General features: G+C 66.7%; 3 protein-coding genes across 3 annotated transcripts in view; all 3 read right to left on the reverse strand.

Annotated features, from left to right (window-relative positions):
* CACNB3 (calcium voltage-gated channel auxiliary subunit beta 3) overlaps nt 1-12,796 on the reverse strand; it is a 127,407-nt gene that overhangs the window by 74,488 nt on the left and 40,123 nt on the right. The gene's annotated exons all lie outside the window — the stretch shown is intronic.
* On the reverse strand, nt 737-3,279 carry ATG101 (autophagy related 101). Its single transcript, XM_069879421.1, has 3 exons — nt 3,213-3,279; nt 2,486-2,774; nt 737-1,571 (listed from the first exon to the last, which is right to left on the reverse strand). Exons 1-3 carry the CDS (start codon nt 3,227-3,229, stop codon nt 1,167-1,169), a joined length of 711 nt encoding a protein of 236 aa, XP_069735522.1. The 5' UTR covers nt 3,230-3,279; the 3' UTR covers nt 737-1,166.
* NR4A1 (nuclear receptor subfamily 4 group A member 1) lies at nt 5,017-11,368 on the reverse strand. The gene is made up of 7 exons (XM_069879496.1): nt 11,312-11,368; nt 7,644-8,443; nt 7,276-7,405; nt 6,924-7,075; nt 6,641-6,843; nt 6,085-6,263; nt 5,017-6,002 (listed from the first exon to the last, which is right to left on the reverse strand). Exons 2-7 carry the CDS (start codon nt 8,439-8,441, stop codon nt 5,746-5,748), a joined length of 1,719 nt encoding a protein of 572 aa, XP_069735597.1. The 5' UTR covers nt 8,442-8,443; nt 11,312-11,368; the 3' UTR covers nt 5,017-5,745.

Below are 12,796 nucleotides of genomic sequence, written 5' to 3' on the forward strand. Positions count from 1 at the left end.
ACCAGCACTGCCGCGCCCAGGGCCGCATCCAGCCCTGGCTCAGGACCGATCCCTGGCTCCGCTGGCCCCGTTGCCTTTTAATCCATCTGTACAAGGCAGGGACGCCGTGACCCCAGCGCCATCCTGTTCCGTTCCCAAGTGCCATTGGAGGTGATGCTGGCTGGCTGTCCCTCCATCCATCCATCCATCCATCCATCCATCCGTCCATCATCTGGGCTCGGCACCGGTCCCTACGCCCTCTCGGCCTCACGAGACGCCCGTCGCTCACCCTGAGCCGGCGCTGCCGCCAACCCCTCCGCCTGCAGCAGCAGGTTGCAGCCGAGGAAGAAGACGGCAAAGGTGACGGCGAGGCAGAGCACGAGGACGACGGCGATTTGTGCGGCCTCAGCCACCATCATGTCCCCCCAGGCACCAGTCTGCGTGCTGGCATTCATCTCCTCTTCCTTTTCTTCCTCCCAGGAGCAGAATGTGGGCGTGCAGGGCGGTGGCCGCAATAATGGGAAGGGTTTAAGTGATGCAGCTGCCCGCATGGCCCCCCTCGCTCTGCCGCCACGCCGGTGCCTGCTGGATGCTGGATTCTTCCCCTCTGGAAAGGGGAACATGGCTTTGACCCTGCAGAGGCTCATGGAGTCCCGCAAGGAATGGGGATCACACCGTCCCCTCCTCTCAGGGCTGCCCCACGTGGGGTGTTGTGACACCATGGTGCCCCAGCCCCACAAAGAATGGGACAAAAATCCACGGGAAAGGAGAAATACTTTATTTTTGCCCCCCTAAATGGCAGCGAGCTCAGCTCCAGGCTGTGCAGGGAAGGGGCTCAGGGCCAGGGGACACACAGTATTGAGGGACAAGGCCAGCACTGGCTGTGGGTGCAGCCGCAAACAGGGCTGGATGGGATTTGGGTGCCATTGCTGCTCCGTGACGATCCCCAGTGCTGCGGTGTGGAAACCACAGCAGCTCCCACCCCTCAACCAACCCGGGAGCCACCCAGCCGGTTCTCCAGGACAGGCGAGCGTAAACCAAACCAGCAGCAACCCCCAATTAAGAGCCAGGAGAAGCCCAGGTTCTCACAGAGGCTTCTTGGAGGTGGAGAGGAGGAATCCAAGCAGATGGCAACCCAAAAATCCATGAGCTGTGCTGGCGAGGTGCCACCACGCTGTGGGGTGAACCTACAGAGCCAGCGTGTCCTTGATGAGCCGGCGCATGGTGGTGGTGACCGAGGTGCCCAAGGAGTCCGTGATCTGGTAGGAGATCTTGTAGAGGTAGGGCTGCACATCCTTCAAGCTGGTGTCAAAGACGTTGTCCACCTCCGACTGCGTGGGCATCTTGGGGAGGTACTCGTGGCGGTTCATCACCTCCACGATGTTAATGATCTTCTCGCAGAGCTTCTCACCCACCTTCTCACGGCAGATCTGCCGCTCCTGCTCATTGGCCAGGTTCACCACGTTCACCTTGATGGTCCACAGCTCCCACAGGATGCACTCATCGGAGAAGGGCCAACGCGACTTCTTCTTCTGGTAGAACTCCAGGGAGATCTGCCCCATCCCATCGCTGCCCGAGCTGCGCAGCGCGTCCTACAGAGAGAGTGCATGGCCCTGCTCAGGGGACAGGGACCACCCTGACCATCTCCAGGGATGGGGACTCCACCACTGCCCTGGGCAGCCCCTGCCAGTGACCAAGAGCCCTTTCCTTGAAGGAATTCTTCCCAATATCCAATCTAAACCTCCCCTGGTAAAGCTTGAGCCATTTCCTCTTCTCCCACAGAACAAGTGATGGGATAAGACACCAACAACCACTTCCCCACAACCTCCTTCCAGTTGTGGAGTGATGAAGTTTCCCATCAGCCTCCTCTTCTCCAGACCAAAACTCCCTGGTCCCTCAGGCACTCCCAGAGCCCCTGTTCTCCAGCCTCTTCCCCAGCTCTGTTCCCTTCTCTGGACACGCTCCAGCCTCTCAAGGCCCAAAACAACCCAGAATCCAAAGTGTGGCCTCACCAGGGGGACAATCCTGTCCCTGCTCCTGCTGGCCACCGCATGGCTGATCCAAGCCAGGATGCTGGTGGCCTGCTTGGCCATCTGGGACACTGCTGGCTCATGTTTAGCCCCTATTGACCAGTGCCCCAGGGCCTTTTCTGCAAGGCAGCTTTTCAGCCACTCTTCCCCAGGCCTGGAGCAGCACAGACCCAGCACTTGGCCTTGGTGAACCCCATCCCGTTGGCCTCAGTCCATTGATTCAGCCTGGGCTGATCCCTCTGTAGATCCTTCCTGCTCTTCAACCACGGATGCAGCCTGTTACAATCCCTCTGTAGATCCTCCTTGTCCTCCACCCATGGATACAGCCTGGCTTGATCACTCTCTGAACCCTTTCTGCCCTCCAGCCCACGGATCCAGCTTCTCCAGATCCCTCTGTAGATCCTCCCTGCCCTCCAGCTCATGGATCCAGCCTCTCCAAAGCTCCTGCTTTCCGCCCTGCCCATGGAGCTCCTCACCTTGAACTCCCCGACAGCCTTGCGGAGGGCCCGGTCGAGCTCCTCCGAGGAGACGCGGACGTAGGCGAAGTCGATGAAGTCGCAGTCCACATCCTGGGTGCCGACGGTGCCGATGGAGTAGGTGCCTTCCTTCTTGTAGTGGAACTTGCCGGTGCTGCGGTGCAGGAGGATGGTGTGGAGCACAGCCAGCATAGCCTCCTCCACCTGCCGCCCCTCCACCGACACCTCCAGCACCTCCGCACGGCAGTTCATGGCGGGGGCAGCTCTGGGGGGGGCACAACAGCGGCTCCTGTGGGGAAAAAAGAGGGTTTAGGGGGGTGTCAGTGCATGCCAACCCTTCTACCGACCCCTTCACCCACCCCTGGGGACACCGGTGGCCCAGTGTCTGCTCTCCCCACCCCACAGAGACCCAGCGGTCTCAGTCTGGGCTCCTTCAAGCACCACTGGGGCGGCCGACACCCCTCATCCCTTCCTGCCCCCCCGTTACCACCCCCCCAGCCTCAGACACCTCTTCCTAGCGCCCCATAACCACTCCCGAAGGACCCGCACCCACCCAGGACCCCCCCAGCCCCTCCCGGGGGTCCCGGTCCACTCCCCAGCCCCTCCCGGAGGTCCCGGTCCCGCCCCCAGCCCCTCCCGGAGGTCCCGGTCCCCCCCCAGCCCCTCCCGGAGGTCCCGGTCCCCCCCCACAGCCCCTCCCGAGGGTCCCGGCGCCCCCCGCACGCACCTCCCGGTCCCGACCATCCGAGAGCGGGGAGGCAGGAAGTGGAGCAGCCCATCTGCAAGGGGGGAGTCGGGACACACCATCTATAGAAACAGCCGCGCTGCCTCCAGCACCAGGCGTGTCCCCTCAATATAAAACCCTTGTCGTTCATGCTGTGCTCGTCGGTAGCGGGTCCCGACCCCGGGGATGCGGCGAAATCGCTGTCCCAGTTCCCCCGCCCACCCTCCCCGCTGCACACTTGGTTCGTTCCAGCATGAGCACGCCATAGAGCTGCGCGGTGGCGGTACAGAGCGGCAGAAAGCGGCCTCACTTCCTTGGGGCGTGTGTGGGCTCACAGCGCCCCCCTGGGCTGGAGGCTCCGAGGAGGAACTGCAGGGTGGACGGGGACCCCGGGGACAGGGGGACATAGGGATGCAGGGGATCCTGGGGACAGGGGGACATGGGGATGCAGGGGATCCTGGGGACACGGGGATGCAGGGGATCCTGGGGAGAGGGGGACATGGGGATGCAGGGGATCCTGGGGACACGGGGATGCAGGAGATCCTGGGGACAGGGGGACACGGGGATGCAGGGGATCCTGGGGACACGGGGATGCAGGAGATCCTGGGGACAGGGGGACACGGGGATGCAGGAGATCCTGGGGAGAGGGGGACATGGGGATGCAGGGGATCCTGGGGACACGGGGATGCAGGGGATCCTGGGGATCCTGGGGACAGGGGGACACAGGGACATGTGGGTGGATGGACATGGGACACAGGGTCATGGGGATGGACGGGCATGGGGACATGGGGACAGGAGATGGATGGACATGGGGACATGGGGAATGGATGGACGTGGGACACAGGCACGTGGGGATGGACGGACATGGGGACACAGAGGACACAGGGCTGGCTGGACATGGGGTCCCCCTCCTGCTGGGAGGCCCCGGAGCGAGCGCTACTGGGGACACCGAGGGCCGGCGTGGAACAAGGGCCACATTGAGGCGCTGGGCAGGGGGGTGCGGCCGCCACCAACAAGGGCCCCTCTGTGTCCCCCGCCCCGGGCCAGCGCTGACGCACCCGGGGCCGCGGCGTGGGAGGCCAGGGGACAGCGGCACGGCCGTGGGGTGGGAATGGCCACGCCACCCTGTGCCGTGTTGTCTCCCCATGTCCCTCTGTCCCCTGTGTCCACATGTCCCCATGGCCATCCACCCCCATGTCCCTCTGTCCCCCATGTCCCCACATCCCCCTGACCCCCCATGTCCCTCTGTCCCCCATGTCCCTCTGTCCCCCTGACCCCCCCATGTCCCCATGTCCATCCACCCCCATGTCCCTCTGTCCATCCACCCCCATGTCCCTCTGTCCCCCTGACCCCCCATGTCCCCATGTCCATCCACCCCCATGTCCCTCTGTCCCTCATGTCCCCACATCCATCCATCACCATTTTCTTCTATCCCCCATGTCCATCTGTCCCCATGTCCCCATGTCCCCCTGTCCTCTGCCACCCCAGGACCCCCCAGCCCACGTCCCAAGCTGTGATGGGAACCCCAAACCCTGTCCCCCCCCCCCGTCTCTGGCCACGTTCCCAGGGACCTGGGGAGCAGGGGTGGGGACGGGGACACCCGGTCACGCTTCCCGGTTATTTTGGGGATGATAAATCCATCGGGGACAGGTGCGGGGCCGCGGGTGAGCGCCGTTCAAGGGCAGCGGCGTGGGCGACGTGCGGCTCTGGTGCCCCCCCCAGCCCCCCCGAGTCCCTCCCCCCCCCCCCAACCACCAGATATTAAATAGAGATGATATCACCAAGGCGGGACACACACACACACATATTAGAGAAACGGCCCTCGCCGTCCGTACGAGTTTATATACAGAAAATGGCCCAAAAAAGAGAAAAAAATATATATAAAGGGGAGGGGGGTGAGACTGGGGTGGGGGACAGAGCCCCCCTCCCTGTCCCCTGCCCTCCGCTCTGTACAGGAAGAGGCCGCTCGCTATTTACACTGGGGGAGTTTGTACAGGGGAGGGGGGAGCATGGTGATGCCCCCCGGGGGGTAACGGCACCAGGGGCCGCTGTGCGTCCGCGTCCGGCACTGGGAAGGCACATGGGGGGGTCCCAAGGGGACCCAGGCATCTGAGACGGGACACAAGCGTCCCCAAGGGGATCCAAGTCTCCCTGGGGCTTTTCAGGCATCCCTGGGGGAGGGGTGTCCAAGTGCTCCCGTGGGGGGTGGGCACCCCCGGGGTGGATCCAGGCATCTCCAGGGGGGGTGCAGTTGTCCCTAGGTGGGACCCAAGCATCCCTGGGGGGACCCAAGCGTCCCCAAGGGGGGACTCAAGCATCCCTAGGAGGATTCGGGCACCCCTGGAGGGGTCCATGCCACCCCAAGGGGGGACCCAAGCATCGCTGGGGGAGACCCAGGTGTCCCCGGGGGGGATCCACGCATCCCCAGGTGGGTCCAGGTGTTCCTAGTGGGGGATCCAGGCACCCTAGGGGGATCCTAGGGGGTTCCCATCACGCCCTAGGGGGCAGGGGCTGGCAGCAGCCCCCCACAGGGGGCTCAGAAGGGCAGTGTGTCCATGAAGATCTTGTCAACGATGGGCGGTGGTGGCACCAGGTCCTCCAGCTTCAGGTAGAAGATGCGCTGGAGGCCCTGGGTGCAAAGGCTCCGTAGCTCGGGCAGTTTGCCCAGCAGCTTGGAGAGGCAGCCGGGACGTCCAGGCTCGGCCCCCGCCGCCGCGACGTGGTCCTTCAAGCAGCCCACGATGCGGTTCTGCAGCTCCTCCACCCGCTTTGGTTCCTTCAACCCGTGGCGATCTACGGGGAGGACACACGGGTGTGAGGCCAGGGTGACGGGCGCAGGGTGGGGAAGGGGATAGTGAGCGAAGTGGGGTCTCACCTGTGATGATGACGAGGGCAGCGAGGCAGGAGAAGGAGGGGACATCGACGTTCATGCGGTGGAGGCTCTGGGAGAACTCGAGGATGGCGTCGATCCACTCACCGAAGCCCCGCACGCACTGCAGGCGGTGCAGCACCACCCCGTTGCAAAAGATGAGCTTCCCTTCCTCCGGCTTTGAGCTGTGGGAATAACCACACTAGGTCACCACCCTGGCACGGGGCTGGGCTCCCCATATCCCCGTGTCCATCCATCCCTCATGTCCATCTGTTCCCCATGTCTCCATGTCCTGCATGTCCACCCATTTCCCATGTCCCTATGTCTGCTGTGTCCACCGTGTCTCCATGTCCATCCATTCCTCACGTCCCCGTGACCCCCATGTCCCCATGTCCATCCAGCCCGCAGTGCCCATATCCTCCATCTAGCCCCCAATTCCCATGTCCCCATGTCCATTCATCCCTCAGTCCCCATGTCCCCACATCCATCCAGCCCCAGTCCCTGTGTCCCCCCCGTCCCCATGTCCATCCCTCCCCAGTCCCCGCGTCGTGCCGTGGCTCACCGGTACGCCAGGCGCAGGATGAAGAGCTCGAGGAAGGCCGACTCCAGCAGCAGGTCTTGGTCCTCCTTGGGCAGCTCGGTGAAGCCTTGGATCTTCTCAGCCCACTTGCGGATGACGTCCATGGAGCCGGTGAGCAGGTCATAGAACTGCTGCACGTCCACCGAGTCCTCCTTCTCAAACTGGCACGGCACCGACTCCTGGAACTGCCGCAATGACGGGGTGGGGGGTCAGGATCCAGCTCCAGCGCAGCCCCGGGGAGGCCACGGCATGGGACCAGCCCTACCTTGGAGTAGTCGAGTTTGGTGGCGCTGGGGATGGAGTCGATGTGCGCCCGCACCAGGGAGGTGATGAGGCTGACGGGGGACGCGTCCGGTGGCTGCTTGGGCTTGGAGGGCAGCCGGCCCCGTCGCCCCTTCAGGCTGTCGGTCCGGACCACTGCGGCAAGGGACACGCAATGAGTGTGTCTGTTCTCAGCTCACGTCCCCATGTCCATCTGTTCCCCATTTCCCCATGTCCATGAATGCCCCAGTCCCTGCGTCCTCCTCGTCCCCATGCCCATCCATGTCCCCATGTCCATCCATGTCCCCCCAGTTCCTGCTGGGACCCCTCCCTGTTCCCGGATGGGCTCCTGGTACCTTCTTTGACCATTCCGACCGCCAGGCACTTCTGGAAGCGGCAGAACTGGCAGCGGTTCCTCCGCCGCTTGTCCACAGGGCAGTCCTTGTTGGCCAGGCAGATGTACTTGGCGTTCTTCTGCACCGTGCGCTGCGGGCGAGGAAGGAGCGGCCCAAGCTCAGCCCGGGGCGCTGAGCCACCGAACAAAAGCCCTTCTGTCCTCCTCCGCCTCCCGCTCCAACCCGGCATCCGGCTCCGCGTCCGCGGGGAGGGCTCCTAGGGCCACGCTCCTGCCCGTTCCCTCCTCGGGGTGACCCGCAGCATCCTCCGGCTGCCGCAAAGCATTGTGGGAGTATCCCGGCAGCGGGTTGAAAGGGGGTCCCCTTACCTTGAAGAAGCCCTTGCAGCCCTCGCAGGTGCGCACGCCGTAGTGCTGGCAGGAGGCGTTGTCCCCGCAGACGGCGCAGCGACCCTCGCCGGCCCCGGGGCTGCGCGCCTTGGCGGGGGCCAGCGGCGGCCCCTCCAGCAGCGGCGACGCGGGGGCCAAGGGCAGCGCCGCGAAGCCCCCCTGCGCCAGGGCGAAGGCGTCCGTGTCCAAGAGCCGCGGCTCCAAGCGGGGCGAAGGGCTCAGCTGCCCCTTCGAGGTCCCGGGGGTCCCACCAGGACCGGGTGCTGGGGGCGCGAAGGCGAAGAAGGGGGGCTGAGTGCCGCCGCCCTTGGCCGGCTCGGCCCAGGGGCGCCCACTTTCGTAGTTCAGCGTCGGGGAGTACGGCCCGAAGGAGCCCTCCCAGTTTGGGGCCTGGGGCGGCTGGAAGCCCGGCGTGGCGGGCGAGGGGATGGAGCAGGGGCTACCGTAACAGTCCGAGCCGCTGGAGGAGAGGGTCTCATCCTGCTGCGCCCCGAAGGCACCGGGGTAGCAGCCGTACACCTGGAAATCCTCCAGCTTGAAGGCAGCGCTGGTGGCGCTGGGTTGGCTGCCGGCGGGCAGCTGGTAGAGGAAGGCGTCGAACTCTCCGGCGTAGCCCTCCATGAAGGTGCTGAAGCTGGGCAAGGCGGGAGCGGCTGCCAAATCCGCTCCGGCCACCTCCATGGCGAAGCGGCCGCCGTCGGGGCTGAGCAGCTCGGTCGGGCAGCGCTCGCAGGGCCCGGTGCCCGCCGTGCCGTACTGCGCCTGGATGCAGGGCATCTCTGTTGGGGAGAGCGCGGCTTCAGCGGGGACCCCAGCACCGCGCCCCCCCCGCGCCGCGCAGACAACGGAGACGGGGCGAGAGCCACAAGGGGCTTCACCGGGGTCCCCCTTCGCGGGCAGCCGGACCCCCAGAGCCGCTGGCTGAGCCGTGGTGGCCGCCGTCGCCGTCCCTGTCCCCAGGAAAGGTCACGCCACAGCCAATGGGCGCAAAGGACATTGCCCAAAACGCTGGCTTAGCAAAGTCGCCGAAAGGGAAGGAGGTAGGAATGCGGCCGGCGGATTCCCGAGCCCTGGGGAAGCCAACGCCAGGGCTGAACCAGCACTTGAGGGTCCCGATCCCCCAATTTCGAGGTCTTTTGGAAACACAAATGCAGCCAGAGACATTGGATACAGGGGGTGAGGACTCTCCCCTCCATCCCTGCACCCCCTGGCACGGATCCGACCCCACGGAAGACAGAACAGGAGTCCCGCATCCGGCTGAAAGCCAAGCCAGGAGTGACCCCGATGGCAAGACGATAATGTAATTCATCTCGTAGACCTTTAAAGGTCACGCCTGGCTCCCGGCCGCCGTAGCCCCGGCACGACATCTTTTCCAGCTCACGCGCCGGCCCCCGGCTTCCCCCAGCCAAGTCCAGGCAGCTTTCGCCAGCGCCCGGAAAGCCGATACCCACTTGGGTATTAAAATACCCAGCGTGAGTTCAGTTCTGGCACCCACAGGTCCCGGTGTCCTGGTGGGGCTTGTGCCCCTTTGCCAGGGACTGGAGCTGTGCTGGGTGCCGGTGGTGGGTTCAGAGGGGACGGTGACCCCCCAGCTGCCTCCTGTCCCCAAACGCAGCCGTGGGACACAACAGGGACATGGCAACGGGGGACACCAGCTCTGCCTGCATGCAAATCCTGCTGCACAGCACCGGCGGGGCTATGCAAAGCCTCAACCCGTCCTGCAGCCCCAGCGCAGGGTTTGCCCGGCAGCAGCTTCCTTATTGTGGGAGGGAGAGAACGAGGGGAAGGGGTTTGAGCTGCTAGAGGGGAGATTGAGATGAGATCTTGGGGAGAAATGTTTTGCTGTGAGGCTGGGGAGGCCCTGGCCCAGGTTGCCCAGAGCAGGGGTGGCTGCCCCATCCCTGGAGGGGTTCAAGGCCAGGTTGGATGGGGCTTGGAGCCCCTGATCCAGTGGGAGGTGTCCCTGCCCATGGCCGGGGTGGGACTGGGTGGGCTTTGAGGTCCCTTCCCACCCAAACACGTCAGGTTCTATCACTCAAATAGTTTTGCCCCCACCCACTTGCTGGCGGCTTTTGGGGTCCCCCCTGCCATCAGCCCCCAGGGGAGCAGGCACAGCGTCCCACGCCACCCACAGCTGGGGTGGTCATTGCTTATTCCTTATCTGGGAGTGTGGGCAGCTGCCACCTCCACGTCCTGAGGACGCTGCCCACGGGGGCTGCTGGCGCCGCTGGCACCGGGCTCTGGGCGATAGCGGCCGGCAGCGCCAAAGGGGAGGCAGAGCTGCCCACTCCCTGCTGCACCTGCTGTGTCACCGCGCCAAAGCGCAGCCGCTGCCAGCCCTGCGAGGGTGGCAGGGGGTCTGTCTGCACGGCAGCGCCCCTGAGCCTGCTCGCCTGCCATGTCATAGAATCATAGAAGAGTTTGGGTTGGAAGGGACCTCAAAGATCATCCAGTTCCAACCCCCTGCCACTGGGTCAGGCTGCCCAAGCCCCATCCGACCTGGCCTGAACACCTCCAGGGATGGGGCAGCCACAGCTTCCCTGGGCAGCCTGTTCCAGTGCCTTTCCACTCTCATAGTGAAGAAATTTCTCCTTATGCCTAGTCTAAATCTGCCCCTCTCCAGTTTACACCCATCATCCCTCGTCCTAGCACTCCAAGCCTTTATGAACAGCCCCTCCCCAGCTTTCTTGTAGCCCCTTCGGGTACTGGAAGGTTGACCTAAGTTCTTCTCAGAGCCTTCTCTTCCCCAGGCTGAACAAGCCCAACTCTCTCAGCCGTCACTGCCGTGTCCTTGGTGCTGCCCACACGGTGCCCCCCGCACGGCGGTGCCCCTGGGGCTGCCTGCACCGCGACGGCCTCGCTGCTGCCGTCACCGACACGTCCTTGGTGCCACCTGCACCGCCGTGGCCCTGGGGCTGCCTGCATCGTCCTGGCCCAGTGCTGCCCGCACGGCGATGCCCGCACGGCGATGCCCGCACGGCGATGCCCGCACAGCGATGCTCCTGCTGCTGCCTGCAAGGTGCTGCCCGCACCATCCTGCCCGCTCCAGCTCCACCCCGGCTCTGCTCGGGACCCCTCGTTCCGCAGAACCCGCCCGTTGTGCTTCCCCTTCTCCCTGCCCGGTTCTCCCCGGTGCCACCGGGTAACCCTGAAGGGGCAGCCCCGCCTGGAACGCGCCGCCCGGTCCCTCTCCCCGGGACCCTCGGCTGCGCCCCCGATGGCACCCGGGACGCCCGGCCCCGTGCGCTTTGCGGGACGGCCCCGGTGCCCCCGGGACACCCGAACCGGCTCCCCCCGGGGACACCGGGACACCCGATCCCGGTGATCTCCCGGTGACACCCGGGACACCGGCCCCCGGGCACCTCCCAGGGCGCGCAGCCCTCATCCCCGGTGCTCCCCATCCCCATCCCCACCGCCCCGTCCCGCTCCCCGCACCCCGGTGCCGCCCGTACCCGGTGCCGGCGCGGGACACCCGAACCGGCTCCTCCGGTGGCCCCCGCGACACTGCACCCCGGGCACCCCCGGTGACACCCGTGACGCCCGACCCCCTGCACCTCCCGGTGCCCCGCAGACCCCGTGCCCCTCCCGGTGCCCCCGGCGCTGCCCCCGGCGCTCCCCGTCCCGCCGCCCCCCGGTGCCGCCCGTACCCGGTGCCGGCGCGGCGGCCGCTCCGGTTCCCGCTCCGGTTCCCGCTCCGGTCCGCGCTCCGCCGGGCTCCGGCCCCGCCACTACTTTCTCTTAAGCGGTCGGTGACGCGGGGGGCGGCCCCGGTGACGCGGGGGGCGGCGCGGCGGGGGCGCGGCCGTGACGCACTCGGGGTTCCATTGACGCACCCGCGGCCCCGGCTAAAAATACCCGCGGGCACCGGCTAAAAATAGCCCGGGCGCTCCTCGCCCCCCCCCGGGGCTCCCGGGGCCGCCGGAGGGGGGGGACGGGGGAGGGAGGCCCCGGTGGCGGCAGCGGGACCGGGACCCGCAGGGGGAGGACCGGGGCCGGTACCCCCGGTGCCCCCATCTCCCCGGTGCCCCCATCATCTCCGCTATCCCCGGTGCCCCCTTTCCCGGTGCCCCCATCATCTCCGCTATCCCCGGTGTCCCCTTTCCCGGTGCCCCTTCGGGACTGGTATCCCCGGGGCCGGTATTCCCGGTGCCCCCATCTCCGGACTCTCTATCTCCGTTGTCGATATCCCCGGTGCCCCCGTGCTCGGTGACCCCCGCCCCGCGGGGCCGGTATCTCCGTCGCCGGCTTCCCCGTAGCTCCCATCCTCGGTGCCGGTATCCCCGGTATCCCCGTCGCTGCGGGTCCCCCGGTGCTGGCATCCCCCTGTGCCCCCAACACCGGTGGCCGCTAAGTGTTGGCATCCCTGGAGCCCCCATCCCCGGTGCCGCTATCCCCGGTGTCAGTATCCCCGGTGCCGTTATCCCCGGTGCCGTTATCCCCGGTGCCCCCCGGTGCCCCCGGTGCCCCTTTCCAGCTCTCCCCCGCTATTCCCGGTGCCCCTCTGAGCCGGTATCTCCCAAGCTCGGCTCCCCCGCTGCCGGTACCCCCGGTTTCCTCCCGTCCGGAGCCCCGGTACGAGGCGGGGGGCCGGGGGGGCGGCTGCTCTCCCCCCTCGGTCCCCGCGGGAGCCCCTGGCCGGGGCGGTGGAAACAGCGGCGGCTGCTGGCGGGGACCCAGGGCCGGGAGCGGCGCCCGCGGGGTGGAAAGATGAGATCAGCCGGGGCGGGGCGCACCCGGGACCCCCCCGGGACCCCCCGGGACCCCCCCCGGACCCACCTGCGCCCCCCGCCACCCCCTCGGAACCCCCCCGGGGCCTCCTTGCGCCCCCCGGCACCCCACCGGGACCCTCCAGTACCTCCTCTCTTCCATCTGGGACCCCCCGGGACCCCCCCGGGACCCCCCGGCACCCCACCGGGACCCTCCGGTACCTCCTCCCTCCCCTCCCGGACCCTCCCGTCCCCGCTCCCAGAGGCGAACGGGGGGTGGGGGGTGGGGGGGCGGTCCCCTCTTCCCGGTGAGGCAGGTCGGGAAATGCCCCCCCGTTACTGCCCCCCCCTTAGTGCCCCCAGAACTGTCCCCCCCGCCGGTGCCGCCCCGAGAGGGGGGTCCCGGGGGTTCCTGCCGGGACCGGT

The sequence above is a fragment of the Phaenicophaeus curvirostris genome, chromosome 38, assembly GCF_032191515.1.
Source record: "Phaenicophaeus curvirostris isolate KB17595 chromosome 38, BPBGC_Pcur_1.0, whole genome shotgun sequence".
In the NCBI taxonomy this organism is placed as follows: domain Eukaryota; kingdom Metazoa; phylum Chordata; class Aves; order Cuculiformes; family Cuculidae; genus Phaenicophaeus; species Phaenicophaeus curvirostris.

What these genes read in the sequence shown, in the direction of transcription:
- NR4A1 (XM_069879496.1), bottom strand. Translation starts at nt 8,441, where the DNA reads ATGCCCTGCATCCAGGCGCAGTACGGCACGGCGGGCACCGGGCCCTGC. An exon ending in GGTCGGAATGGTCAAAGAAG is followed by an intron (nt 7,076 to 7,275) that starts GTACCAGGAGCC and finishes CCCTTGCCGCAG; the next exon opens with TGGTCCGGACCGACAGCCTG. An exon ending in CCAAACTCGACTACTCCAAG is followed by an intron (nt 6,844 to 6,923) that starts GTAGGGCTGGTC and finishes TCATTGCGGCAG; the next exon opens with TTCCAGGAGTCGGTGCCGTG.
- ATG101 (XM_069879421.1), bottom strand. An exon ending in AGGCTGTCGGGGAGTTCAAG is followed by an intron (nt 1,572 to 2,485) that starts GTGAGGAGCTCC and finishes CTCTCTCTGTAG; the next exon opens with GACGCGCTGCGCAGCTCGGG.